The 26,245-nt window shown below is 44.3% G+C and overlaps 1 protein-coding gene and 1 pseudogene across 1 annotated transcript in view; one reads left to right on the forward strand and one right to left on the reverse strand.

Annotated features, from left to right (window-relative positions):
• The window catches only part of KDM5C (lysine demethylase 5C), a 31,753-nt gene extending 6,077 nt beyond the window's left edge, over positions 1-25,676 (reverse strand). The window contains 16 exon segments of the mRNA XM_070462798.1: positions 29-153; positions 243-424; positions 5,807-6,001; positions 6,113-6,232; positions 12,123-12,285; positions 12,372-12,553; positions 13,180-13,338; positions 13,465-13,584; positions 15,332-15,490; positions 16,523-16,704; positions 16,811-16,934; positions 17,659-17,793; positions 18,180-18,350; positions 18,640-18,762; positions 21,017-21,094; positions 24,956-25,676. Of these exon segments, the coding sequence (XP_070318899.1) occupies positions 29-153; positions 243-424; positions 5,807-6,001; positions 6,113-6,232; positions 12,123-12,285; positions 12,372-12,553; positions 13,180-13,338; positions 13,465-13,584; positions 15,332-15,490; positions 16,523-16,704; positions 16,811-16,934; positions 17,659-17,793; positions 18,180-18,350; positions 18,640-18,762; positions 21,017-21,094; positions 24,956-25,105 (2,368 nt within the window). The 5' untranslated portion in view covers positions 25,106-25,676.
• LOC110132408 (glycine cleavage system H protein, mitochondrial pseudogene) lies at positions 959-2,150 on the forward strand (annotated as a pseudogene).
• Positions 25,677-26,245: the final 569 nt, after the last annotated feature.

The following is a 26,245-nucleotide window of genomic DNA, read 5'->3' on the forward strand; positions in this document are numbered from 1 at the left end:
GGAGTCCCTCCGTCCCCCCATCACTCACTGCGCTTCCGCCCATCCTCCACCTCCAGGGCCACTCGCACTTTGTTGGCCCACGTGTCAAAGGACTCAGCCCGGACCTTCAGCTTATGGAGCATGGCAGGGAGCTCATCCAAGGTGTACCGATACCTACAGGAAGAAGGCAGGGAAGAGCACATCTGGCCCAGTTCTACATCCTCCTCCTCAGCCCACTTCCTCCAGGTAGGCCCCCTGCTCACCTCAAGTACTGCCGGCTACTGGAGCACTTGCAGAGATCATTGATGTGGGAAAGGCAGACAAGGCCGTCAGGGCAGTCATAGCAGGCTAGGGCTGATAGAAAGCACGTGGTCTTGCACTTGATGCACTGGCGTTCATCATCCGGGAGCAGCTCAAAAGCTTCTCGCTCAGCTTCGGTGATGCCCTGGGGGTGTTCATTATATAGAACCAGAACAGGGCTGCAGAAACCCCTAACTCAGCCACCACTGAGCTCCACGTTAAAGACTCAAATCTGTGCTAAGAGCTATGAAGGAGACAAAACTCCACAGATCACACTGCCTCTGTGAAGTCCAGACTCTCAAAGCTGGGTAATCATATGAAGCAGGGTAAGATCAATGTAGGTTGAGAGGAAGAAAAATCAGGTAAATTTCAGATTAGCAGAAAGGGCCTTAGGGGTGAAAGAAGGTGAGGAAAATGTGGACCAAGGCACCAAAGAGATGGCAATATGTGGAAGGGGTCAAGACAAGCGTCACGTACTGGGGAATAATGCTAGCTTCCAGGCACTCAGAGCCCACTGTGCTCTAGGCACTGTGCTGGCTGCTTTAGCAGCACACTGCATACACATCTATAACTTAAGAGAAATAAACTCTATGTGCTTGTATCCAGTGTTTAAAGTTCCAAACCTAAGCCAATGACTTTATCTGCTGATTGGATGAAAAAAAAGCAATCCACTCCAAAAATGGAGGAAAAGCCAGTTATCTTGGAGTAACTGAAAGACAATACAATGCTATACATTATGGGCAATTTTGGGGATTTCAGAGAGAAATTTTGATTCTAACAGTTTTGGCCTTCTGTACTGACCTAACTTCTGTGTAAGTCCATTGCACATTACAAATCCCACCCTACCACAAATGTGCTCTGCACATTACAAACCCTGCTCATATGAGTCCATTGCACATTACAAATCTAGCTGTGTTGATAAAGAGTAAATTATTTAAACCTCTCTGGGTTTCAGTTTCCCTATTTTGTAAAATGGAGACTATGGTACTATCCCCATTGGGTTGTTATGAGGATTAACAAAGGTAAAGTCACTAAGGACTTAGAAAAGCATCTTAGCACTTAGAATAGTGGAACCACAAAAGGCCCTCAACAGTCAAAGTAACCTTGAGAAAGAAAAACAAAGCTGGAGGTATCAAGTTTCTTGATTTCAAACTATATTACAAAGCTGTAGTAATCAAAACAGTATGGTACTGGCATAAAAACAGACACATAAACCAATGGTAAGCCCAAAAATAAACTCTCATACATACACTCAACTAATATTTGACAAGGGAGTCAAGAATACTCAGTGAGAGCACCCGTGCGAACATGGCGCTGCAAGCGGTGCGGCGAGCGTGCGGGCCGCGGTCGGCAGCCTGCGCGCCATCTCGGCACCCAGCGCGCCCTGCTCGCCGCGGCCCTGGGGACTGCGGGCGGGTGCCGTCCGGGCACTGCGCACCGGCCCTGCTCTGCTGTCGGTGCGGAAATTCACAGAAAAACACGAATGGGTAACAACAGAAAACGGTGTTGGAACAGTGGGAATCAGCAATTTTGCACAGGAAGCTTTGGGAGATGTTGTTTACTGTAGTCTGCCTGAAGTTGGGACAAAGTTGAATAAACAAGAGGAGTTTGGTGCTTTGGAAAGTGTGAAAGCTGCTAGTGAACTCTATTCCCCTCTATCAGGAGAAGTAACAGAAATTAATAAAGCTCTAGCAGAAAATCCAGGACTTGTCAACAAGTCTTGTTATGAAGATGGTTGGCTGATCAAGATGACATTCAGTAACCCTTCAGAACTAGATGAACTAATGAGTGAAGAAGCATATGAAAAATACATAAAATCTATTGAGGAATGAAAATGGAACCCCTAAATAAACTACTTTGAAACAACTTAATCTAGCATAGTTGTCTTAAATTAGTGGTGGATAGATATTTAAAAAGCAACTTTTAGCAAAAGAAACTACTTGTAACAATGTTTCCTGAAGAAAATACCCCTTAACTTTCTAATGCCTTCAGATAAACACTGTATCTTTTCCACAGCATCCTGTGATTTTTAGGCTAGGCTCCAGTTATACTATTCAGAATTCCTGAAATTATCTCTGATAAAACTAATTACAAAAATTATGTAATTCAAGGATAACATGGTTATCTTATACCTTATATGACATTGTAACTTGCTTACAGCTATCCTTGGATTTGGGTCAAAATGATCTTCCCACTAGAAATAACTGGCAGTGGAGAAAAGTTTGTTAGTTGTATAGTGTCCAGTGAAGAATATTACTGTCTTAACTTTGCAATATACTGTGTTTGCTGGTGCTATTTTTATACAGTGAAGCAACAGCCTTGCAGGAGAATAAAACAATTTAATAATAAAATATTCAACTTCTTAAAAAAAAAAAAAAAAGAATACTGAGTGAGGAAAAGATAGTCTCTTCAATAAATGGTGCTGGGAAAACTGGATAATCACATGCAGAAAATGAAACTGGACCTTTATCTTGTATCACTCACGAAAATTAAATTGAAGTAGATTAAAAACTTAAACGTAAGAACTGCAACCATATAACTCCTAGAAGAAAATATAGGGAAAATGTTCCTGGACATTGGTGTGGGCAATGATTTCTTATACATGGTATCTTTAAAATGCACAAGCAACAAAAGCAAAAATAAGTAAGTGGAACTTATCAAACTAAAAAGCATCTGCACAGCAAAAGAAATCATCAACAAAATGAAAAGGCAACCCACAGAATGGGAGAAAATATTTGCAAACTGTCTATCTGATAAATGGTTAACATCCAAAATATATAAAGGACTCATACAACTCAACAGCAAAACCCCAAACACCCGAATAAGAACTGGGTAGAGGACCTGAAAAGATGTTTTTCCAAAGAAGACATACAAATGGCTAAATAGGTACACGAAAAAATGTACAATATCACTAACCATTAGGAAAAAGCAAATTAAAACCATAATATCACCTCCCACCTGTCAGAATGGCTTATCAAAAAGAAGAGATACGTGTTGGAGAGAATGTGGAGGTGGAGACCAGGGAAACTTTGTGCACTGTGGTAGGAATGCAAACTGGTACAGCCACTGTGGAAAACAGTATGGATAGGTTCCTCAAAAAAAATTAAAAATAGAATTACCATATGATCTAGCAATCCCACTTCTGGGTATACTCCGAAGGAAATGAAACTAGGATCTCAAAAAGATATCTGCACTCCCATGTTCACTACAGCATTATTCACAATAGCCAAGATACAGAAATAACCTAAGAGTCCATAAATGGATGAATGGATAAAGGTGATGTGGTGTATGTATGTGTATATGTACATATACATATAATGGAATATGTATTACTCAGCCATAAGGAAGATAGCAATCTTGCCATTTGTGACAACACAGATGGACCTTGAGGGTATTATACTAAGTCAAACAAATCAGACAAAAAAGATAAATATCATATGGTATCGCTTATATATGGAATCTAAAAAAACCCCAAACTCCTAAAAACAGAGTAGTAGGAGTTCCCTGGTTGCCTAGTGGTTAGAATTCCAGGCTTTCACTGCCATGCCCTGGGTTCAATCCCTGGTGGGGAGACTGAGATCCTGCAAGCCGGCTTGCAGCAGCACGGCCAAACAAAACAAAAAAGAAACAGAGTAGAATGGTGGTGGCCAAGGGCTAGGGAGGTAGGGAAAATAGGAAGATGCTGGGCAAAGGACACAAACTTCCAGTTAGAAAATAGATAGATTTGGGGGAGTCTAATGTATAACATGATGACTATAGGAGGGGGAAAAATAGGCACTCAACAAATATTTACTGATATTAGCTAATTTGCAGATAAAGACACATATTTCACAGGCCTATCTCAAAGTCTTAGAGAGAGTAACTTGCACAAAGTGAAAATCTATTTTTGAATCCGAAGCTAGAGAATGCTGCTCTTAGGATGAAGCCCCTAAGTATTCTTGGATCATGGACTCCTTAGAGAACTGGATGTAAGCTATGAGCCCTCTTGCTAGAAAAGGACTCAAACACATACACAAACATAAACACACACACACACACACAATCTTTTATAGAATTTGAGCCCTCTCACTAGAAAAGGACACACACACACACACACACACACACACACACACAATCTTTTACAGAATTTTGAGACTAGGGGTTCCAGAACTCTTCTCTTAGGTAAGGGCCAAATGTAGAGAATTCTGAGTGTTAGTATGGGAACATCTACTTTTCCCACCTTGCTTTGGCTCCTTCCTGTAGCCTAGCACAGCCCCAAAATCATCATTTAATAACAGCACTGAACAGAGAGAAAAAATGATGCTTAGAAAAGCCCATCAAAAAAAAAAAAAAAAAGCCCATCAACGAATACCACAGACTGATAGGCCCTAGACTTCCAACACTTACCAAAGCTGCAATTCTTACAGCCCATGCTCATAGGAAAGTTATAAATGAGCTTTAAAATAAGAAAATACTAGCCTAAATTTCCTTATTTTAAGAAAAGAGATCCAGCATGGGATTCCTCAGGACCAGCATTCTTTTGTCATCCTATGGAGCACTCTCACTAAGTCAATTCCCTAACTGAGCAAGTTTGGAGCTTTAAGAAGGCAGCTAAAGTACATGAACAGCAGTCCCATTCACCTTCAAACAAAACTGATATGTTATGAGGAATCTATCTGCCTTCTACTCAGTAACACTAACCCAATCTGAACTGCTAAACCATTTGAATTGCAATACAATGGCATTTCTTAATATTCCATATTTCAATTATTTTGTTCATGTATTATTATCAATAGTAGCAGCTGCTACACTGGAAGTGCAGTAATAGATGCTTTGACATAAATCACCTTACTCAAGCTTTACAACCACTTTGCAAGTTATTTATTCCCATTTTATAGAGTGTAAGAGTGAGACTATGAGAGGTTAGGTAACCTGAAAAGGTTGTCCAGCTTATCAGCAAGTGGGGGTTTCGTTATGTCAGTTGGTCTTGGGTTATTTAAATAATCATGAATAGCAGCTATACCAGCACCTGCTATGGGTCACTTAACACCTTGAAAGAAAAGAAAGTGAAAGTAAAGTTGCTCAGTCATGCCCGACTCTTTGCGACCCCACAGACTGTAGCCTACCAGGCTCCTCCATCCATGGGATTTTCCAGGCAAGAGTACTGGAGTGGGTTGCCATTTCCTTCTGCAGGGGATCTTCCTGACCCAGGGATCGAACCTGGGTCTCCCTCATTGCAGGCAGACACTTTACCATCTGAGTCACCAGGGAAGCCCACTTAACATCTTAAATCCACTCAACTATCCAAAAAGATAAGCACTATTATAATCTCCATTTTTTTTTTCAGATGGGAATGCTGATGCTCAGTCAGGTAAATTAACTTGCCAACAGTTATTAGTAAATGGTAAAGAATAGAATGTAGTTTCCAACTTAGATGTGTCTAGTTCTTTTCAGTACTTCCCAAGAGTAGAGGCTACTACTACTTCTTCCTCTCCCTACCTCTGCCAGACTAGGGTACCCAATCCTGTTCACTCTCCCCACCACCCACCTTCTCCAGCAGGGCCTTTCGTAGACGCCGCTCCTCCTGCACCATGATGAACATCTCCTTATGCACAGCTGCTGCTAGGTTCAGGTCCAGCTTCTCTGGACAAGCAGCCATCTTGCAGATGAGCTCCTCATGGGAGAAGACACAATATCTTCGGAGTCGGCGGTAGTGCTCAATGCACTGGCGACCAGCTGGCAGCTGTGGACAGGTTCAAGGTTGAGTACAGCCAAGTCTGGAGGCAATGGTACCTCAGCTTCCCTACCACCCTCCTGCTTCTCCTTGCCACCCCCCATCACACTCCAGACTCACCCAGTCAGCAGTGCAAAAGTTGACAGCCTCAGCAAAGTTGTAGCCTTGGTTAAAGCCACTGTGGTAAGCACGAGGGAAGGTAATGACAAATTCTCCTGCACACTGGTTTGTACGGACAACCTGAGGAAGAAAAGCCAAGATCACGGACATAAAAGTTTTCCATAGTCTATAGAAACCTCATCTAAGTGCAGAGTCCTCAAGGAGAGGAAGGAAAGTCTCAGGGAACAGTCTGACAACAGATTCCCAGACCCTCCAACTCCAACAGAGAGGACCACTGGTCTCTGTTCTCAAGGTTTTGATTTGTGACGACAGGAAATATTGTAAAGTAATTAGCCTCCAATTAAAATAAATAATTTTTAAAAAAGAGAAGTTGAGTCAAAAGCAGGAAATATACCAAAATATTTCAACTTCCTTAATAATTTTTATAAAAATTCAAAATGTAACTTTCCATTAAGCTGGCCATTCCTTTCTCAGTAACAATTTTTGTTACCAGTCATTTAAGCAGTTTCACACCAAGTGGTTCTACAAGATCTGTTATAAAATCAGCAGGCCTTGCCATTCTCCATTTCCTAGAGCCATTGGTTTTCACCTCTTCTGATTATTTTGGCATTCACCTTAACAATTCTAAATATAATGCCTCAAGACTATACTAAAAATAGCCTTCTATTTCTCAATTTGCTTAGTTTTCTATGCATGTATTAGTAATTTAATCCCAACCTTTTTGACAAATGTAAAACTCTATCACTTTTCACCTTTCTGTAGCAGCCTCTCATAGAACCTTATGATCTGTTACAACTGGGACCAGCTGCCCTCCCTGGATTGTCACTCTCCCAGGACAGATTTCCTGTTTCCTAGATCCCACGTCTTCCTCTTTCTTGGTTTGTTCCTTTGCTGTGCTTAATTAAGCACATCATACAACAGCTTCCTGAGAAACAGTGGGAAGAATTTAGAAAAATATCTCTATTCTACTCTCACACTTGATAATTTGACTGCACATATAAAATTCTAAGTTGAAAATCATTTTGAAGGCATGGTTCTAGTGTTCTGGATCCCAATGTTGCTTTGAAAGTTTGAAGCCATTCTGATTTGTAATGCTTTGAATGAAACCAGTTTTCTCTCTCAGAAAGCTTGTATGAGTTTTCTGGTCCCAGTGTTTGATAGGAAAATTCACCAGATATACCTTGGTGTGGATCTATTCTCATTCATGTACTAGGTAGGCCCTTTGACTCTGGAAACTTATGTAGTTGAGGGAAATTTTCTTCAACAATTTCATTAATAATTTTATCCTTTCAATTTTCATTTATTCTCCTTTCAGAGAGAATTATTGAATACTGAACTACCAGAAAAAATTACCTGATTTTCTCTAGCTTTTTCTACCTTTAACTTTTTATTCTCTTTTCTGGGAGATAACCTTAACTGTTTATCTTCTATGCTTTTTATTTAGTTTTCCACTTTTGCTATCATTAATTTTAATTTCCAAGAGCTCTTTTTTGTTCTTAGCATGTTCTTTTAAAATAGCATCTTGTTCTTATTTTATGTTTGCAACATATGCTCATCTCTAAAAGTTTTAATGAGGTTTCTTTTCCTTTTCTTTTTCAACTTTACTTCTCCCAGCCTAGCCTCTGTTCAAACTGCTTTTTTACCATTTGGTTCTACTTTGTTCTAGAGTTTTCTCAGTTATCTACTTATATTCAAAAGTAAGAAAGCAAAAGACTGAATAGAAGTTCTGAGTACTGAGGTGAAGTTTGTCAACTGTGAGCTTCACTGTAGGGGAAAGCCACTTAGTTTAGGAAACAAGGTTTTTCCTTTTGAGCCAGTTAAGAGTTCACAGAGAAAACTCTCCCATTTTCCATGCCTAAGAAAAAAGGTCTGGCTACCAGTGTTCTAAGAGTCAAGTGGAGGAAGATGGCTGGGAACCTCAACATTCAATAAGTATACAATGAATTCTAGTAGTTTCACTATACCTCAACTGTACCTAAAAGACCTCAATCCAGAGATCAATTTCAAAAGCACACCTCACAATCTTTTACTAGAGAGAGGGAGGGTCACATTTCCCGCTACCTAGTGTGGGTGAGGTTCCCACCGCTTTCAGATTGATTCTCAGATGTTCCAGATACTAAGTTTCAATTTTCTTGTTTCCTAGTTTCAAGAATTTTTTCATTGTCTCTTTTCTTGTTTTCCCCATCATTGTGATTTTTTGATCTTAAAAAAAAATCACTTTGTATCATTTTAGTTAAGTTTCAATAAGGAACAGAAGTAGCCATGTGTATGTTTAGTTTGCCACCATTACCAAGAAGTCCTACAAGGTTTTTTAAGATGAACATTTAACACTGATGAAGACACAGTGAAATCAGTACAGTCCAGGTATGGGGACCAATTAACTTCTCTCTAGAAAGCAAAATTGCTAATATATACTAAGAACCTAAAATGTTAATAGCCTTCAACACAATAGTTCCTCTGCTAGGATTCTAGATTAATGTGGAGAGAATCAGCAGCCTAACAATATTGAATCTCCAAATTTATTCAGGTCATGTATCAGCTCCCACCTCCAATACATTTTCTTCTCAAATCTACTCCTACTTAGAGACAATATCAGTATTTACTGCTTGTACTACTGCCCTGGCCCCCATTATCAACCAGAATTGTCTTCCCCAACCAAAATGCAAATCTGATCATGTAATGTCCCTGTTGAGAACCGCTCACTCAAATCCTCATATCTACATGATAAACCGTGGCTTTATCATGTAGATAAAGCAGACAAACTCTTATTCTTCCTTCAAGTGTTGCCACTTCTACAGATACTTTCCTGACCCCTCCCCCTCAACTTCCTAATGACCCAGTCTGTTGCTCTCCTGTAACACCTCTAATAATATTTTATTCCAGTTGTTTACTCTGTCCTCTACTCAACTACACACGAACAAAGGCAGGGATTGGTATATTTGCTTTCAGGGTGTTGACCAGAGGCCTTGCAAACAGGGAGTTCTAGCAATATCTATTGAATGATCTAGTCCCAGCCTTGATTTTATAGATGTGAAAACTGAGTTCTAGAAAAGCCTCAAGTAACAGAGCCAGAAATAAAACCTAATGCTCCTGCACCCTCATTTTGGCAATGTCACTTTATTATTTCCTTCCTATACAGTTTTTTAAAAAAAGCTTTCCTCATATTCTGCAGCTATTAAAAAAATGACTCCAAAGTCCATCAACTGGTGAATAGACAAACAAAATTTAGTATATCCATGCAATATATTATTCCACCTTAAAAAGGAAGTTCTGAAACAAGCTCTAACACAGATGAACCTCAAAAACATTATGCTAAATGAAAAGCCAGATATACAAAGACCACATATTATTCCATTTATATGAACTGTCTAGAAAAAGCAAATTTTTAGAGTCAGTTAATTAGTGGTTGCTTGAGACTAGGGGTTGGAATGTAGAGTGACCGCAAAATTGTACACAGGATCCTTTTGGGGTGATGGAAATGTTTTAAAACTGGATTATAGTAATGGTAGCACAACTTTGTAAATTCACTGAATCGTGCATTTAAAATGCATGCTTTTTATGGTATGTAAATTATACTGCAATAAAGTTGTTTTTCAAAAAAGATGGTATAAATAGTTCATGGTGAGGAAGCAAAAATCATTCTAAACCAGCACTGTCCAACAGAAATATGCCAGCCACATATATCCTTTTCAAATTTTCTAATAGCCACATTAAAAAAATAAAATTAACTTCAATGTATTTTATTTAATATATCCACAATATCATTTTAATGTGTAACTGGTATACAGAAGTATTAGTGAGATATTTTATACTGCTTTATATTACACCTTGAAATCCAACATGTGCTTTATACTTTAAATACATTTCAGTTATGACTAGTCATGTTTCAAGTGCTCAACAGCCACATGTGGCTAGTGGCTATCAAGTTGGACAATGCCACTCTAGATGATCAAGCTTAACAAAAGACATTATAAAAATCCATACACTGATTACTGTTATGTCAAAATTTACATAAAAAACAGGTGGACACAACAAAATGTGGAGGAAAATAGAGGTGACCTTTGTATTTCCTTTTTTTCTTGAAAGGGGGGGGGCTTTCTTTTATAATAAAAATACTTATACTATGTATCTTTTATCTATAAAAGGAAATAGCCTTCTCTCACCAAAGGGGAAGATGTGTAAGGTGGTGGCGGGTAGGGGTGGGGGCAGCCAAAGATGGCTGAGGGAGCTCCAGCTGGCTAAACTGCAGTCTGCCAACATGTGAATATGAAAAATCAGATGTCTTGGATGGAGGGAATACTGCCAAGTCTAAAGAGCCTGGAGATTCTGGGAACTACCTATAGGAGTGGCAGGGTAGACAGAGGGTGAGGTGGTGAAACAGCAGCTGGCCAGAGAAGCTGGGGAACCATGAGCAGGAGAAATGCTGTGGAGGTGGATGCAAAGAGCACATATTTAAGAGTCTGTGATAAGACTTTTTTAAAAAATAGGCAAGGATTGAATAGCTATAAGCTGTCTGAATCCTTAATGAGAATCCTCTCCTACTCTTAAAATTCTCCTTGATATTGTGGGAAAGAAAGGATGCAATGAATCAGGAAGTAGTCTGAGGAAAGGTCAGACTCAATGTCTACTTGCAAAGAGCATAACTTGAAGGGCCCTTGATCATTTCCATACCTTGAGCCCAGTAATTTTCAAATGGGGTGAGGCAGAGAGGGAAAATGTAACCCCCCCACCTCCCCCAAGTGGAAGAAGGTGACCTGAACTGTTGCAGAATTCGTTTCCTCTAATTCCCTAGGTATTTCAATCCTTAGTTAAGTACCACTTAAACATGTAAAAGTATTACTCGCAGATTATATAGTATAGTAAAACAAGCTGAAGGCAAGAAATTCTGGTGAGAGCCACTGACCTAGTCCAAAGACCTGCGTTCAGGTGACCAGGAATTTCAAGGAGATTAATTCAGTGTGTACTGACTGTCTACCATGTCCCATACATCAGACTAAGTGGCAGGGTAGCTAAGGCTAGGGTGTGGGGGTGTGTGTGTAGGGGAAGTGGTGAGTTGAAGGGAGTGGGGAGAAGTATAACCACAAAATGAGTAAGACTGAAGCAGAGGTGGAAGATGTACTCAATCCTATTCCTACAGGACTACTGATCAGATTATTTTAAGACCCATACCAGAAAACTGGCTGATGCTAATCAACATTAGAAATTCCCAGGAATATAAAGCCCCTTAGAGGTAAGCCAGGATGTATACCCAGAGTGGGAGAGAAGACTACAGAGAAGGAGAATAGGACAAGCCAGGACTCTGAGCTCAGTTTTTTTTTTTTTAAATGCTGAAAGATATTGGCATTTTTTTTTTAGGTTAATTCCCCCCACTCCCCACCAACTTTATTGAGATATGGCTGACATATAACCTGTTGGTGCACAACATTTTGATGTGATACACTTATGTATTTGCAAAGTAATTACCACCACAGAACTCTGACCTGTTAAATAAGTAAACAGACCTACTCACTTCTCCAAGATGGGTCACAATATGGAAAGTATAACAGTGACTGCTAGTTGTCCCCCTATATCCATTCTCACCCTCTTCCATAATAACATGACCTCCAATTTGTAGCTGGTACATGACCATCCTTAATAAAAATCAGATTTTCCAGTTTTTCTCACAACCAGATGTGGTCATGTGACTAAGTTATGACTAATAGGAGGTGAATGAAAATGATGTGTGTCCTTAACAGTAAGAAGACTTGTCTTGCCCAGTCCTTCCTTCATTTCCCTCTTTTACTGGTGGAATCCACCCCTAAGGTGTTGCCCCGAAACATCTGGCCCAAGGGGCTCATCATCACACTGTATCTCTAACCACTATTATTTCCATCAAACCTACCGTCTGATTAATATAGATTAAGAATGAGAAAGGCATGGAGGTATATTCTAGACAATGACCACCACCACCACCACCACACAGGACATCACTAACTCATTCCTATTCCTTGCCCGTTTACTAGGCACTCACCGGCACACCATGGGACATGAGGGTGTTGGGATTCATGAGGGTAACAAGCTGGTGCAGAAGGTCAGGCTGGCTATCAAAGAGCTCAGGTGTCAGCTTCTTCATCACCTCTTCCAAATGTTCTGCTGCAAGTGAGGGTACCCCATACCAGGTCTTCGGCTCACCCCTGGCCAAAAAGAAAGGGGACGCGTAGAGTGGGCACTCAAAGAGCCTATCCTGAATGCTTCCTTGGCTGCCCAGGACCCCACTCACCAGTGGAGGTAGTTAATGGAGTAACTCCAGTGATCCTCAATATGCCAACAAAAGGCTGAGAAGACCATGCCCACATAGAGCCAGGGCACCTTCATGCCAGAGATATCTGCATTGATGTGGCACAGTACAGACTGTTCCAACACTGGCATCACATTCAGGTTCCAACCACTCGTAGCATACTCCTGATAGGTCAGGTATTTACGGAAAAGAGATGAGTTTTGCTAAGGTGCTGAGTTCTTTAGCCCAGGGAACCTTAATTTTGAGGTCATAGACCTTTCTGAAACGTCTAAAAAATATTACAGATGTTCTTCCCCTTGCCTCCCTCAAATGCATAGACATTTCAATTCACTTCACTTTACTTCAGTTTTAGGAAAGTTTATAGATGTGCCCACTCACAAAAGTATCTGCAAGTCAAAAGCCCCTGCTCTGGACCAAAATGTACCCTTCTTGTGATACAGGCCTAGGGCCTCTTTATTTCCTGCACTTATAATCCCAGTCCCTGAACACTTCTTATGAATGAGCCAGGTACTCTGACAGATATTTCAAATACCTTCTCATTTAATTCTTATAAAATTTGCGAAATGGATACTATTCCCATTTTACAGACCAAAAATAGTCAATCTCATAGCTGGAGAAGCCATGCCAGATACTAGGCTGTGCTCTTTACACACATCATCCCATCTAAATCTCATAGCAACACCTAAGGCAGGCATAATAGTCCCCGTCCTATAGAGATACTGAGTCTTTCAGATACTGAAGGACTTGCCTAAGTCACACAGCTGAATATAACCATGAATCATCTACTCACCTCCTCCTCAGGGGTTAGGTGCCGCTTACTGTCACTGACGGGGAACCCGCTACCAAATTCTTTGGAATGGATGTCAGCCCCATACTCAACAGTTACATCTTCCTCAATGCTATTCACCAGCCGCCAGAATTCCTTCTCCACAAGTTCTGTGGGTACCATCTAAGGAACAGGGGTAGCTGATGACTGTGGCTCATCATATCCTGGCCCCACTGACCCAGGCAAGCTATAGACCATAAGGCGCCTATGACCCTAGCCCTAACACTACCCCAGCCCTCCATCACCTACGTGTACAGGCATGTTGAAGTAATCGGCTTTAAAGGAGTCAGCCATCTCGCCAAAGCTCTGCAGAGTGTATTCCCGGGTAGCCTGCTCAAAGCCAAAGGCTTCAGGGGGGCGCTTACACTCCTGAAACCCAAAGGAGAACATGTCACCAAGGCAGAGGCAAAGAGGTGGAGAATCCCCCAAAGTTGAGCTGGAATATGGGGTAGGAATCGGGCCTAGGTTTTTACTGAAGGCCCCTGAGGCAGGTCTCACATCATAGCTCTATCTTTTTCTCCTAGCACTTCAGTGCAGTTAGTCTCATCATTCCTCACATGCACTTCTACCATGCTTTTATCTTCTCTTCCTTCAGGACTTGACTATCTAAACCATGGGCTCTGATTTAATACGCTACCCCACGCTCTTTCTGTCACTATCTTTCTTTCAAGACAAAATGTGGGTTTATACAGGATGCTTAGAGAAACTTTTTTATGCCGAGACTGGAACTATAGGCCTGGGAAAACAACAGTGAATATTCCAGTAGCTCAGAGGATGGAAAACAAAGGCACCAACCCTTAGTGTCAAACTCCACACTATTTCTGTTCTTTAGACTGTCTCAGAAGACAGGACATATGTCTAACTCATTTTGTACTTATGTTCATGGTTTTAGATGAGAGTTGGATGTACCCCTGAGTCAGACACACCTTCTGCTCATGTCTGAAATCTAAATGTCAACCTGGTTCACCAGCCCAAGACCACTTAAAGAAGAGAGCTAAGTAGACCTGACAATCTTTGTTGTCTATGATACTGTTGGTATTCAAACTCCCCCCTAAAGGAATCCCCACCACTACCAAGGCATTACACTGCCCTGGTCTCTTTCCTCGTGTGTGTGTATGTGTGTCCGCATGCACATGCATACCTGGACTCTATGACCACAGTTGACAGGGCAAGAGACTATCAACATCTACTCTCCCAGAAACCCAGGGAAAGATGTAGACAAGCAACCCAGAATTTGGATCAAGGTAAAAGGCTCATGAAATGAAACTGGCAGACTTACCAGGCCTCTTAGCCCTCACTGCTGCTTCAGGTGTTCTCACTGCCTCTCTTGCACTAGGTACGTTATCCCCACACATCCTTATTCCTGAACTCCTCTATCCCCCAGTCTAGAAAGTCTGCCCAACGCTTGTAATTGAAGTCTACAACAGTGCAAACCAATTTAATTATCACAACAGAAGGAAAATAATTAATAAATATTATACCCACATGATGAACCCCTTACAAGAAAAGAAATCATACCATGAATAAATATAATATAGAAAAATGATTATAAAGTAACAAATGAAAATACACAGTATGATCCCAAACCTGTTAAAGACAGTTATATATACACAACAACGAAAAGATGAGAAGAAAATACACCAGGCTATTAACAGTGGTTATCTCTAGGTGGTGAGATAGATAATTTGTCTATTTTCCAAGCTTTCAAAAAGAAAAAATAAAAAACTTGGAAATTGAAAGAACATTTTTTTCTTCATATTCCTGTCCTCCAAATCTCATTGCTGACACCTTCCTTGATTACTACTCTTAGTCACTTTCCTCTCCTCTGAACTTCTACATCTGAATTTCTAACACACAATTTAACATTTGATTATATGTCATCATGTACAATCTAATTATAAATCTCACCTCCCCAGGTGGTCTGAGAGCTTCCGGAGAACACAGGCTGAATGTCCTCCTCTTCTTTCTCCCAAAGCTCTGCCCAACCTAGCCCAACCTCAGGGACCCAAAACATAAGACTGTGGCTGAGCTAGGAGGCTGCTTTCAATAAGACCAGATGAAGGAAGGCAAGGACAGCCTATGAGGCAGACACAGATTGGGGCTGGGAAGTCCTTACCGCCATGACACACTTTGGACACCGCCAGACACCCTTGGGAATCTCAGGCAAAGGAGGCAACAAGCAGAAGATGTGGTAGTTGTCATCACAGCCATCACACAGCAGGAGCTTGTCATCTTCATCCCCTCGGGAACACATTCGGCACACATATGACTCAATCTGCCAGGGGAGGGAGGCAACAGTTCATCAACCCAAGCCCTGTCCAACCTTTCAAACTTAAGACTCCTCCAGACAGTATCCTAGTCCACAGAGATCTCTGTTAGAAACCCACTGTGCTTGATGGCTGGATCATTCATGGCCTTGTACAGGTTAGTCATGCTTGCTCAGGAGTTAAAACTGCAAGCAATAATCTCCCCAAATAAACTAACTGGTAGAGCTGTGAGAGCAGTCTATCATTCAGTGCTGAATTCTCCATTTTCACTCATTCAATAAACATTTACTGAACACTTGTGTTCAACATTATGCCAGACTCTATGGTACAGTGATAAATAAGACATGGTATCCTCCTTCTAAAGGCATACAACAGTCCAGAAGCACAAGTTCATAAAAATTAAAAGGCAGTGTAGAAACTGCCAATAGCTCCCCATAAAAGGGTACTATGGAAATCTAGAGGAGGAAGCACACAAATCAGCTGGAGATGAGGAACAGCCTTGAGGAAGAACTTCACTGAAAAGGTGACACTTGAAACTAACTGAAATCTGAAGGCAAACTGAGATTTGGCAATGGCGCAGAGAACAGGGGGAAACTTCTAGGCAGAAGAAACAGTATGTGCAAAGGATGGGGCAAGAAAGCATGGCACATCTCAGGGGAAAAACAAACATACCTACAAGTAGTTCAGGGTGGCTATAGCAGAGAAGTAAGGTGGGCAGTGCTGGGGAATGAGGCTAGAGGTCTGCTGGGACTGGATCATGCACGGTAATAAGGAACCTAGCCTTTATCCTGAAGCAATGGAGAGGAAGTCTCCTTCTCTGCACCCTTCCAGCACTTCATGTTGACAGCACTTGATCACCCTTTCCTGTTCTTTGTTCCATGTAAGCTGGCCTTGTTTCCCCAATTAAGTGAGCTACTTGAGGGCAGGGCCCACCAGGCCCACTTTTCTGTTTAATGCAACCTGGTCCAGTGCCATGCTGGGGAAATGCTCGTTGAAGGGATGAGAAGCAGAGCATTAGGAAGTCAGGGCTGGGTCCTTACAAACTGGGCATTGCTGTGGTTCCTCCTGAGCCTCATGGTCATCTTGGTGCAGGGCTCTGGGCTGTGACTCAGCTCCTCCTTGCTCTCCAGGAAGGTCTTGGGTGAGGTTGACTCCACCTTCATGTCCCCGCCTGACTCCTCCTTCACCACTACAGTAGGGGGACACTCGGGCCCTTCCTTATCTGGGAGAGAGAATGGCTCTAAAGTACAAGTCTGAACAATTAGGGCCCCGCCTCCTCTCCCCAGGTGAGGCCATTCTTCACAGTTCCCCAGCCTGTCAGGCCTCACCTTTCTTCCGCAGAGTCTTATCCTTGGCCATGAGGCCTAGGCCCATCATCTTGGGGCCTGCCCCATAGATCTGAAGCTTCTTTAGCTCAGGATTCTTTTCAATGTCTTCCTCTGTGGGTTCCGGCTAGGAGGAAAGAAGGAAATGAATCAAGATTGCAGGTTGCCCCATCCTAAAAGAACAGCCTGGGCTATATCACATGAGTTCATGTCAGGCCTGAAGCACAGGTGGGCCAAGGCAAGAATTTAGACTGCTTTTTGGAGACTAAGGGTAAGTGAGCTCCCTCTTCATTCCTCTCCTGGAATGGAATTAAGATGGATCTCAGTTTTTCCAACTGTAAAATGAGAATATTAACTCCTATCTCACAGTTACAAGGAGCTTGAGAAAGATATATATAAAGAAATCTAAGTATCTGACACTACCAATAAATGGCAGAGACTAACATGATCTGGTAAATTACATGCTTTGGTGAGCCCAGGGACAGTGTCCATCTTCTTTTCTGCTGTAGCCCCAGTACCCAGAAGAATGCTGGCACATAAGCTTCTTTCTGAGGCCAGAATATAGGTGTAAGGAGAAAGAGAGTTTTTCCCCTATAAGCAGAGTCAGGAAAGGAACAAGGCAGGCAAGAATAGCAGACACAGGGAAGATATTATGTGAAGAGATCAAAACCCAGCTCAGAAGCTCAGTTGAGAGTAGAGGAAAAGCAAGAGTGAAGCCAGAAAGAGGCACACTATTCTTCAGAACTCAGAGAACTGAGAGAAGGGAGAGTGGAACAGGGAAGAGAGTCTTGGTCAGAGGGAGAGGACTCTCTTCACCCCCAAAGCTCTGTTAGAAGTAGGGAAGCACTCACATCAGGCTGCAGTCTCTTGGCTCGCCGACCATAGCTGTTGAACTTGGAGGGCTGCACAGACTGTCGAAGGGGGATACTGTGAGGTTTATATTCCTTGTCTTTCTCCTCATTATCAAATGGACGTGTGTTGCACTGCTAGGGATAGGTGAAGGGTAAGGGTCAGGGCATGGGGTCCCAGCCCCCTACAGCAAGGACTTCCCTCTACCCTCCCCACAATGGCAACTAAAGTTGTGGTTTCATCCCCCCTCCCCTGCCAACAGGCCCTGCCTAACTGGTCTTTACCACTGACACCAGCACACACTCCGGGAATTCTTCTCATGCTTTTGCTTATACCATCCTAACATCTTATACATGCTTTTACTTATACCTTCCAAAAATCTCCCCAACAACCAGACTTCATCTCTTTCCAGACCTCTCCAGGTGTCCAGTCCACTCCACTGAACCAGTTCCATTAAGAACAAGTGTGGAAATCTGCATCTGGCAGAGGAAAGCCTACTCCCACCTTGGCTTGGCATCCTTACCACCAGGTTGGCTCCAGACTGGTACATCTCATAGGGGTAAACGATGCGTTCATAGTGGGAGCGCAGCAGGGAGCCAATGTTTTTGCCTGGTGGGTAGTTGAGGCGCTGGGCCACCCGAGCCCATCGACGGTCCTTGCAGATGGCTTCATAGCCACCTTCCTCCACCACGATCTGTAAGGACAAGCAGGAAGGGACGTGATTTGCTATGTGTAGATATAGAAAGAACAATGAGGACAACTCCAGCCCCTTACTTCACTGGAGGCTACCCCCTCCTACCTCCACCACTTAGACTCAAAGTGTAGCCAAGGGATGCCAAGTTCTGATGACAGCTTGTGTGCTACCAGGCTGTGCCCCTTCCACTGTAGCCTAGAGATCCAATAACCAAACCAAGGTGGCCCCCAGAATACCGAGGATATTAAGGCGTGGGGTGGGGAGGGGTTTGAGAAAAACCTGTTCTTACTTTGCTGAGGCTGGAGAGGTCCAAGATCCGCCGTTCTACATTGGGAATCTTTAAGGAAGAGCCCTGGATTTCCCAGAATTTGGCAATCTGATCCAAGTAGTTCAGTTTCACTCTCGTCTGGGCCTGGAGAAGAAATGGCTCAGAGAGGCTGGCCTCCCCCTCTACCTGACCATCTTCTGGCCTAATCTTAGGGCAGGAGAAGGGATACAGAGCAGCCCACTTCATCTACAGAGCAGCAGGCCTCTCCCAGTAAACTGGATCCTCAACTCTAGGTAGCACCTCACCAACCCCTGTTATCTTTGCTACCTTCCAGTCAACAGGAGAAGCCCAAGGTCCCAAAACAGAGCAGGCTGAGTCACAACAGCCAAGCTTTACATATATTCTTTCTCAGTCTCCTTGACAGGGCTGTGTCATCACCTCTTACAGAGCCTCTGCTTCCTCAAGTCACACAGCAGGTACCAAGAAATCTGAGTGTCAAATAAGTTTTTGCTCTTCTGCGAATAATCTGCTGTATAGTCTTGAGTAAATCACTTCTACTCTCTGGACCCCTGTTTTCTGATTAGGAGGGAGATAAAATAACTGCCTAGTCCACTCACCCCAGAAGAGTAGACTTATGAGAGGAACAGTGAATGCCCTTTGGAAACTACAGAATTATATCTAAACTCTAGGCATGTTTCAGAGAATGAAGCCTCCAAAAGAGAACATTCACCTCTTCACATGCACCATGAAATTTGTTCCATGGTGGTCAAAGGGTGAGAGTGCATGCTAAAGACAAAATGGCCTAAAGAACTGAGATGGTGTACCAAAGCAGCACTGGCACCCAACCTAATCAGGACCCAATGTGGGGAAAAGATCCTAGGAACAAGGCATGTGCCATGCGTTCCTGAAATCTGTGATCCAAGAAGGGCACCCCAAGTCTATAACTACCTCACCCTAGTCAGAGGGCCTAGTTTTAGGGAGAACTAGGTTAAGTCCTTACCATTCATTACCTTGCTCTGATCCCATTAGGGGGAAACAGGGACAGTTCTTTCATAGATGAGGAAAAGTAAAGTTTATCCACAGAAAGGAATATCCTATGGCTCCCTTGCTATAAGAATCCCTAAGGGGCCAGGAACCCTAACCCTTCCACTTCAACCCCTTAGCTTTCCAACCTTGGCCTCATGCCTGCCCCCCACCCCCCCATTAGCCAGCTCTCTCTCTAGAAAACCTGCCCCTATCCTATGGTAGGCTACACCTTGCCCTACCTATACAACAGCAGACCTGGTCAGATCCATTTCTCTAAGGAACTTGTATCACATACAAAAGATGATTTTTCCCTGACCAGAAGAGTACCTGGACTGACTCTAGAACAGTGATTCTCAATAAGTGGCAATTTTGCCTTCCAGAGGACATTTTTTTTTTCAGAGGACATTTAAGTAATGTCTAGAGACATTTTTTGGTTGCCATAACTGGGAGAGGGTAATATGTTCCAGTATCTAATGGGCTGACAAGACATCCTACAATGCATAGGACAGCCCTCCATGACAATAAATTACCTGGCCCAAATTGTCAACAGTGCCAAGGCTGAGGATCTGCAGTCTAGAAGACAAGTAACCTTTTAGGTTACAGGTATCTGGTTGGGCCTAATAGTCAGCCCCATACCCTTAGACACCTATTAAGGTTTGAAAATACATAAAAATGAGAGAGAAGAGTATAGCATACTTCTAATCTACATCTTCCAAGGGAAACTCCAGAATTTTACTTGGAACTGGCTTAAGGGCATCTACTCTCATTGCTCTAGGGCATTCTCAAGTCTTTCATGGAGAACCTCACCTTATCCAGGCGAAGGGCCTAGATTTCCTGTACAGAACAAAAGGGAGAGGGAAAAGCCTACTTGCCTGACCTTCTGTCCAGGTTTGTAACCATTCCAGCTTCCACAGAGACCAGTTCTTTTGTCGTTCCTGCCCATCCACCTCACCTCCCACTTTACCAAGCACCATGGAAGGAAGGTAGGAAGCACAGGGCTGTAGATGGATTGGACAGATGAGGATATATTCAGCTGGCCAAGCAAGAAAGGGTCTCAGTTAGCCCCATATTTCTCTTTTGATGACCTAAGTAGGGTGGGTTGGTTGACAGGGGAGTTTCAGAAGTACCAAATGTTTGTGGGAAAAGCACAATCCCCAGCCTTGGGGTTATCAGATCTGGGAGACTAAAAGCCCTTGCTCTGCTTTATATTCAGAGCTCTAAAGCTTCTCCATGCCCTCCAGGCAACTTCACAGAAGATAGAATAAAGGCCTAATTAGGTAAAGTACCTCAGCCAGAGAAGGTAGGAGGGAAGTAGGATCAGAGCTCAGGTATCCATTCTCCCAATCCCACCACCAGCTGTTGGTCTTCTTACCTCTAGTTCATTCAGCCTCTGGATTCGGGGAGTAAACCTGAAGTTGTCCACTTCAACAGCAAAGGGTGGCTGCCAGTCCTGAGTGGGTAAGGAGGAGAAAGGGAGTTGGGTTATTCCAGCATAGTACAAGACCAGTCTGGGCACCAAAAGCAACTCAGCACCCCATTCACGGCTTCCCAGACCTCTAGCCACCCCAGAACTTTTAACCTGGCAAACACCCAATCCATACAAACACAACTCACAACAGAGCTTTAGAAGTGCCTCAAGTCCATACTCAACATCCCATGCACATACCCTGGGAAATGTCTCCTGATTCCCTCCCAACAGTACAGTGGTACAATTTTAAGAAATAGAAAAATGAGGTCCAAAACAGCTGACTTAAAACTCTCCCTATGCACATATCCCTTAGGCATGTGCTGTACTGGAAAGCATACAGGATCTGAAGTCAGAAGACGTGGGTTCACATTTTAGCTCTACTACTTACTAGTTACGGGATTTTTACCTTTCTGAATCTGTTTCCTTAACTGTAAGGTGGCAATATGAACTCTTGCCCTGGTTTCCTCATAAGACTGATATGAAAAATTAAACTGGTTTTCTTTTCAAAGGAATCATCATTAAGACTTGACATCTAAGAGTGACCTCACTACCCAATACATATGCAGAGTAGCTCAGCTCCAATTTGGGCTATTTCAAGGTTTGGGCCTTTAATGTTTGTTCTCTCAGTGAGATAGACACTGCAGGGAAGAGCAAGGAGCAAGAATTTGCAATACTCACCTGGTCAGAAAGGCTTCCTATGTGTCCTCTCTCAAACACCTGCCCAGTACCAGGAAGAGGCAGGGGAAGAAGTAGGAAGGAGGGAGGGGTGTCCTAAGTGCTGAAATGTACCACTGACTGTGGTAGCAAAGATTGGGAGGATTCGGGGAGGAGGAGAGAAGTTAGGAAAGATAACAAAAGTAGAGGAGACTGATCTGCCAAGTTGGAGCTTGTTGTGTCCTGCCCAAAGGGCAGCTGTGAAGAACCTCCTCCCCAATGCTCCTTCCTCCCTCCACCCTCCCAGCAGTCCTTCTTAGAACCTTGGCTCCTGCTGGGATGGTGAAAAGAACCTGAAGTAACCTACACCAGTGCCTTCATTTAACCAATGGGGAAAATGAGGCCCAGAAAAGAAATGTGATTTCTCCAAAATAACATGCTGAGTTACTGGTAGAGCCAAGACCAGAACCCCTGTCTTCTGACCTCTGGTCCAAGGCTCTTTACACTACACCAGGATACCAGTATTCACCCACACATGCATACACATGGGAAAGGGGAGGGGCAGTTAAAAAGAAGAAAAAGCTGCTGGCCTCTTCTGTACACACACTTTTAGAAAAGGGGCCAGAGGACTCATACTTACATGCATACATAATCCCCATCCCCACCCCCTGCAAAGCAGGTAGCAAACACATGGGACTCAATAAAGTAGGGGCAAAAACAAACAAAACTAACAACAAAAAAGCTCAAACTAAAAAGATATGGCTCAAGTCCAGACAGGCTCCCCATGCTCCCTTGCCTCCCATCAGTAGGGCATTCCCCTCAGCGCAGGTAACCCAGGTAGGAAGGTGCTCAAACCCAGAACTCCAGGCACCCTTCTTTCCTCCTAAATCAAGTTCGAGATAAGAATAAGTGCAACATCAAGCAACCTGACAATGGCAGAACTGAAATCCTAGAGCAAAAGCTGTACATACAACAGATAGCTAAGGAAGGTTCAGTGGTCTCCCCTGCCTGGCTCTCCCTGGGACCTACAAGCTCCCTCATCCTGCCTTCAGTCCCATATTCTCATGTGTCAAATACTCGGTATGTCAGTATTGGCAGGATGGTGATAAAATGGTTGGCCACCTGAAGCAGGAAGCAAGGCCCTTCCAAGCTCCCCTGGGTGAGTATACCAACACTCTCCTTGCACTCATCTTCTTCAAGAGTGGCAGCCACTCGCCTAGCAACTCAGAATCCAAATTACCCTTCCCCTGCCCTTCCTTAGGCAAACCTCCAATTTCCAAGCACCCACCCCTATAAACGTTCCAACTCTGGGCCCAAGCACCACTTGGGTGAGTGCTTTAAATTCCAGCCAGAAGTCCCGCTAGGAGGGACATCTAAAGGAGGCCTAGGAGCAGCTCTACAGGAGGGGAAAACCGAACAAAACCAGAGAGAGCCAGATCTCCTGGGTTAGAGGGAAGTACAGTATTGGGGTAGGGAAGAGAAGCCTAACAAAGGAAGGCCCCCTGCAGGACACGGACACACGGACACACACACACACACACACACACACACACGACATGTCACCATGTCACATTTCCTACTCCTGGTGTCCCAAGGAAGGGTAACAATACCTGCACAACGCTAGTCTGCCCTGAGAAGTCCAAGACAGAAAAACAGGATAGAAAATTCAAGGCTCAACTACCTCTTATGTCAGATATGCCTCTTTCCCACAGGCCTGCCAAGTCACTTCAGGGAATGCCTCCCTGAGGCTGCCCAGGACTCCAGCTTCTCCTTTCTGCTGGCCTTTCTGACCTCTCACTACCCACTGCCACTCCCCAACCATGGACAAGGATACCTCAGAGATATGTGGCCAGGCTCCAATAAGGAAGAAATCAGCTTACCCAACACCTCCCAAAGGATCCATTTGAAACCAGCCTAGATCTATGGCTGAGCACCAGAAAGCACCAAGTTAAATAAGGAGGCCTGTGATGCCCTCCTCAGGTGGCAGCGAGGTTTCTCATTTGGTTTCAGCCAGGAGACACCCGTTCAAAAACAGCCAAACTCAATTCCTGCCCTTTGAATCCCAAGTGGTGACTGAACAACATATATCATCATTTCCCTTTGATGCTAGCAAGGTGGCAGCGTATCCTAGCGCTTGGGGGACTTCTCCTGGCCTAAAGCCAGGCCTAGGAGTAAAGATACACCGCCCTTTGTCGCTGACCTCTGGGAATCAAGGGTTCCAAAGGAGGCATACTTCCATCCATCCAACCATTCTGTTTCTGAGAGTTCAAGAATATCCTATCATCTGGCACCTCCTACATCCTGGGACAGATCAGAGGAGAAATCTGAGAAGGACTCATACCCAACCCCAAGCTGACTGGTCCAAGACTCTTTATAGAAGTCAAGCCTGGGTAGTGATGGGCAGAAAAGGCCCAGATATTGCCTTCAACTAGGAAAAGAGGACAATTCGCTGAACCCATCTCAGGGGTGCCAGACAGAGCATTCCCTGTGAAACTGATTTCCTGACTGGTCTACCAGACCAGAATATTATCATAAATGTATTGGCCTGGCAGGCTATGAGTAAATATGAGTCAACCCACATAGAAGCAAACCAATGACCACATCAAACACTTTCGCAGTCACAATAATTACCACTTACCTAGTGCCTACTACACACAGACGCTACCTAGTTTAATCCAATTCTCGAAATAACCATTCAGGGAACCCATTTCACAGGCTCAGAGAAATCACGTTACTTGACCAAGGTCACACAGCTGGTAAACTGCAGAGTGGAGTTCTGAAGGTCTAACTCCCTTCAGAGCTGTGATCTTTACATTACACCACACTGCCTTAAGAGAAGTGATGCCAGTAAATGGGAAAAAAGACCTTTAGAGCAGCCTTGACCTAGGTAGTTCGGGGTAACCAAGAGATGTTTGGAGTGCCTCTCTGTGAACTGTCCCCGGGGCCACTAGGCATCCCTTTCTTGAATCTTACTAAGAGTGATTCTGAAGGGCGGAGTGGGAGTGGGTCTCCGACTTAGGGCCAAAACGAAAGACCCCTTGCCCCCAGCACCCTTTCTCCGACCCGCGCCGCATCCACAGCAGTGCCAGCCATCCCATCTCCCCACACCTCGAGCTGCCCTCTGATCTGGACCTCTCCGCCCGCTACCCTAGTTCTTCATCCCCAGCGACCACCGGCCCAGGGCCTTACCGCGGGTGGGCGGATCTTGCAAATGCCAGACTTCTCGGCGATGGGCCTGATTCTCGCAATGTAGCCAAGAGGGTCTCGGAACTCCGCCCAGCTAGGCTCGAACACCGGGCACTCCGGCGGCGGTAGGAAGTCGTCAGACCCCGGCTCCATGGTGCGCCCTCGGACTGGGGGGCTCGGACCGCCCTTAAGGACTCATGGCGGACGCCGCTGTACGAAGCCGAGGCACTGCTCGGAGACTAGGCCCTAAGCGGGGCGGCCGCCGCCCGCTGAGGGCCCAGGGGACGTGTAGCTGCCGCGATCTGAGAGGTTCAGGCTGACGCTGCTCTATCGCCTCTTCGCCCCGCTCCGTTCGTTCCAAACTCTGCCGCTGCCTCCCAACTACCGCAGCCTTCACCCCCACAGTTACCTCCCAACCGCCGCGGCCGTTAGTGCCGCCGCCGCCATCTTGGTTTCTCACCGTCTCCCCCCCTCCCTTCACCACAACAAACCGGATCCCTCCGCGGGATGTCCCTCTGAGCCTCGCATGCCTTGCGTGAGGCCAAGCCCTAGGAAGCCATCATCCCGTGGGGACTGAGCTGAATCGGCAGGCGTGGATCCCCTATCAGGAAGCGGGAACTTAAAACTGCTTCCCAGACTGAGAGCAAATAGTCCGCCTCAGCGGCGGAGGAACAAAGTTGAAATTAGCAAACCGATCCCTCTTTCCGGACGGACCGGCGGTGCACGTTTAAAGGCCAGTGCTGCGCATGCGCGTTACGGAGGGAGACCGGAAGAGGAGTTGGCGTTGGTAGGTGGTGGGTCTGAACTGGCACCCACTCGATGACCTCAACTCTGGCGCGAGCCCCGCCCCAACATGCTCTCCTCCCGGGTCTTTCCGGTGTGGGCCACAGAAGGCGGCTTCGTGTCCGTGATTGCAAGGGACCTTTCTGCAGGCCCGCAGATTATGAGAGACATACATAGCTCACAGGTCTAGGCTCTGACACCTCTGGGGCTTTGAAAAAAGGAAGCCGGGATGCTGCTCCCTTCTCGAGGATTGCGGATTTTTAGAACCCTGGGCCCCAAGGAGAGGAAGGAAATATTTATTTTGTCCAAGTTTTCGTGTAGAGGCTTCCATCCTTAACTCCAAAGAGTTATTGTCAGTCAGCATTTTAATGAACACTTTTATCGTGTCCTTATTTGTGGCATGTGGGCTTCCCTTGTGACTCAACTGGTAAAGAATCCGCCTACAGTGCGGGAGACCTGGGTTTGATCCCTGGGTTAGGAAGATCCCCTGGAGAAGGGAAAGGCTACCCA

Source organism: Odocoileus virginianus, unplaced genomic scaffold, assembly GCF_023699985.2.
Source record: "Odocoileus virginianus isolate 20LAN1187 ecotype Illinois unplaced genomic scaffold, Ovbor_1.2 Unplaced_Scaffold_14, whole genome shotgun sequence".
In the NCBI taxonomy this organism is placed as follows: Eukaryota; Metazoa; Chordata; class Mammalia; order Artiodactyla; family Cervidae; genus Odocoileus; species Odocoileus virginianus.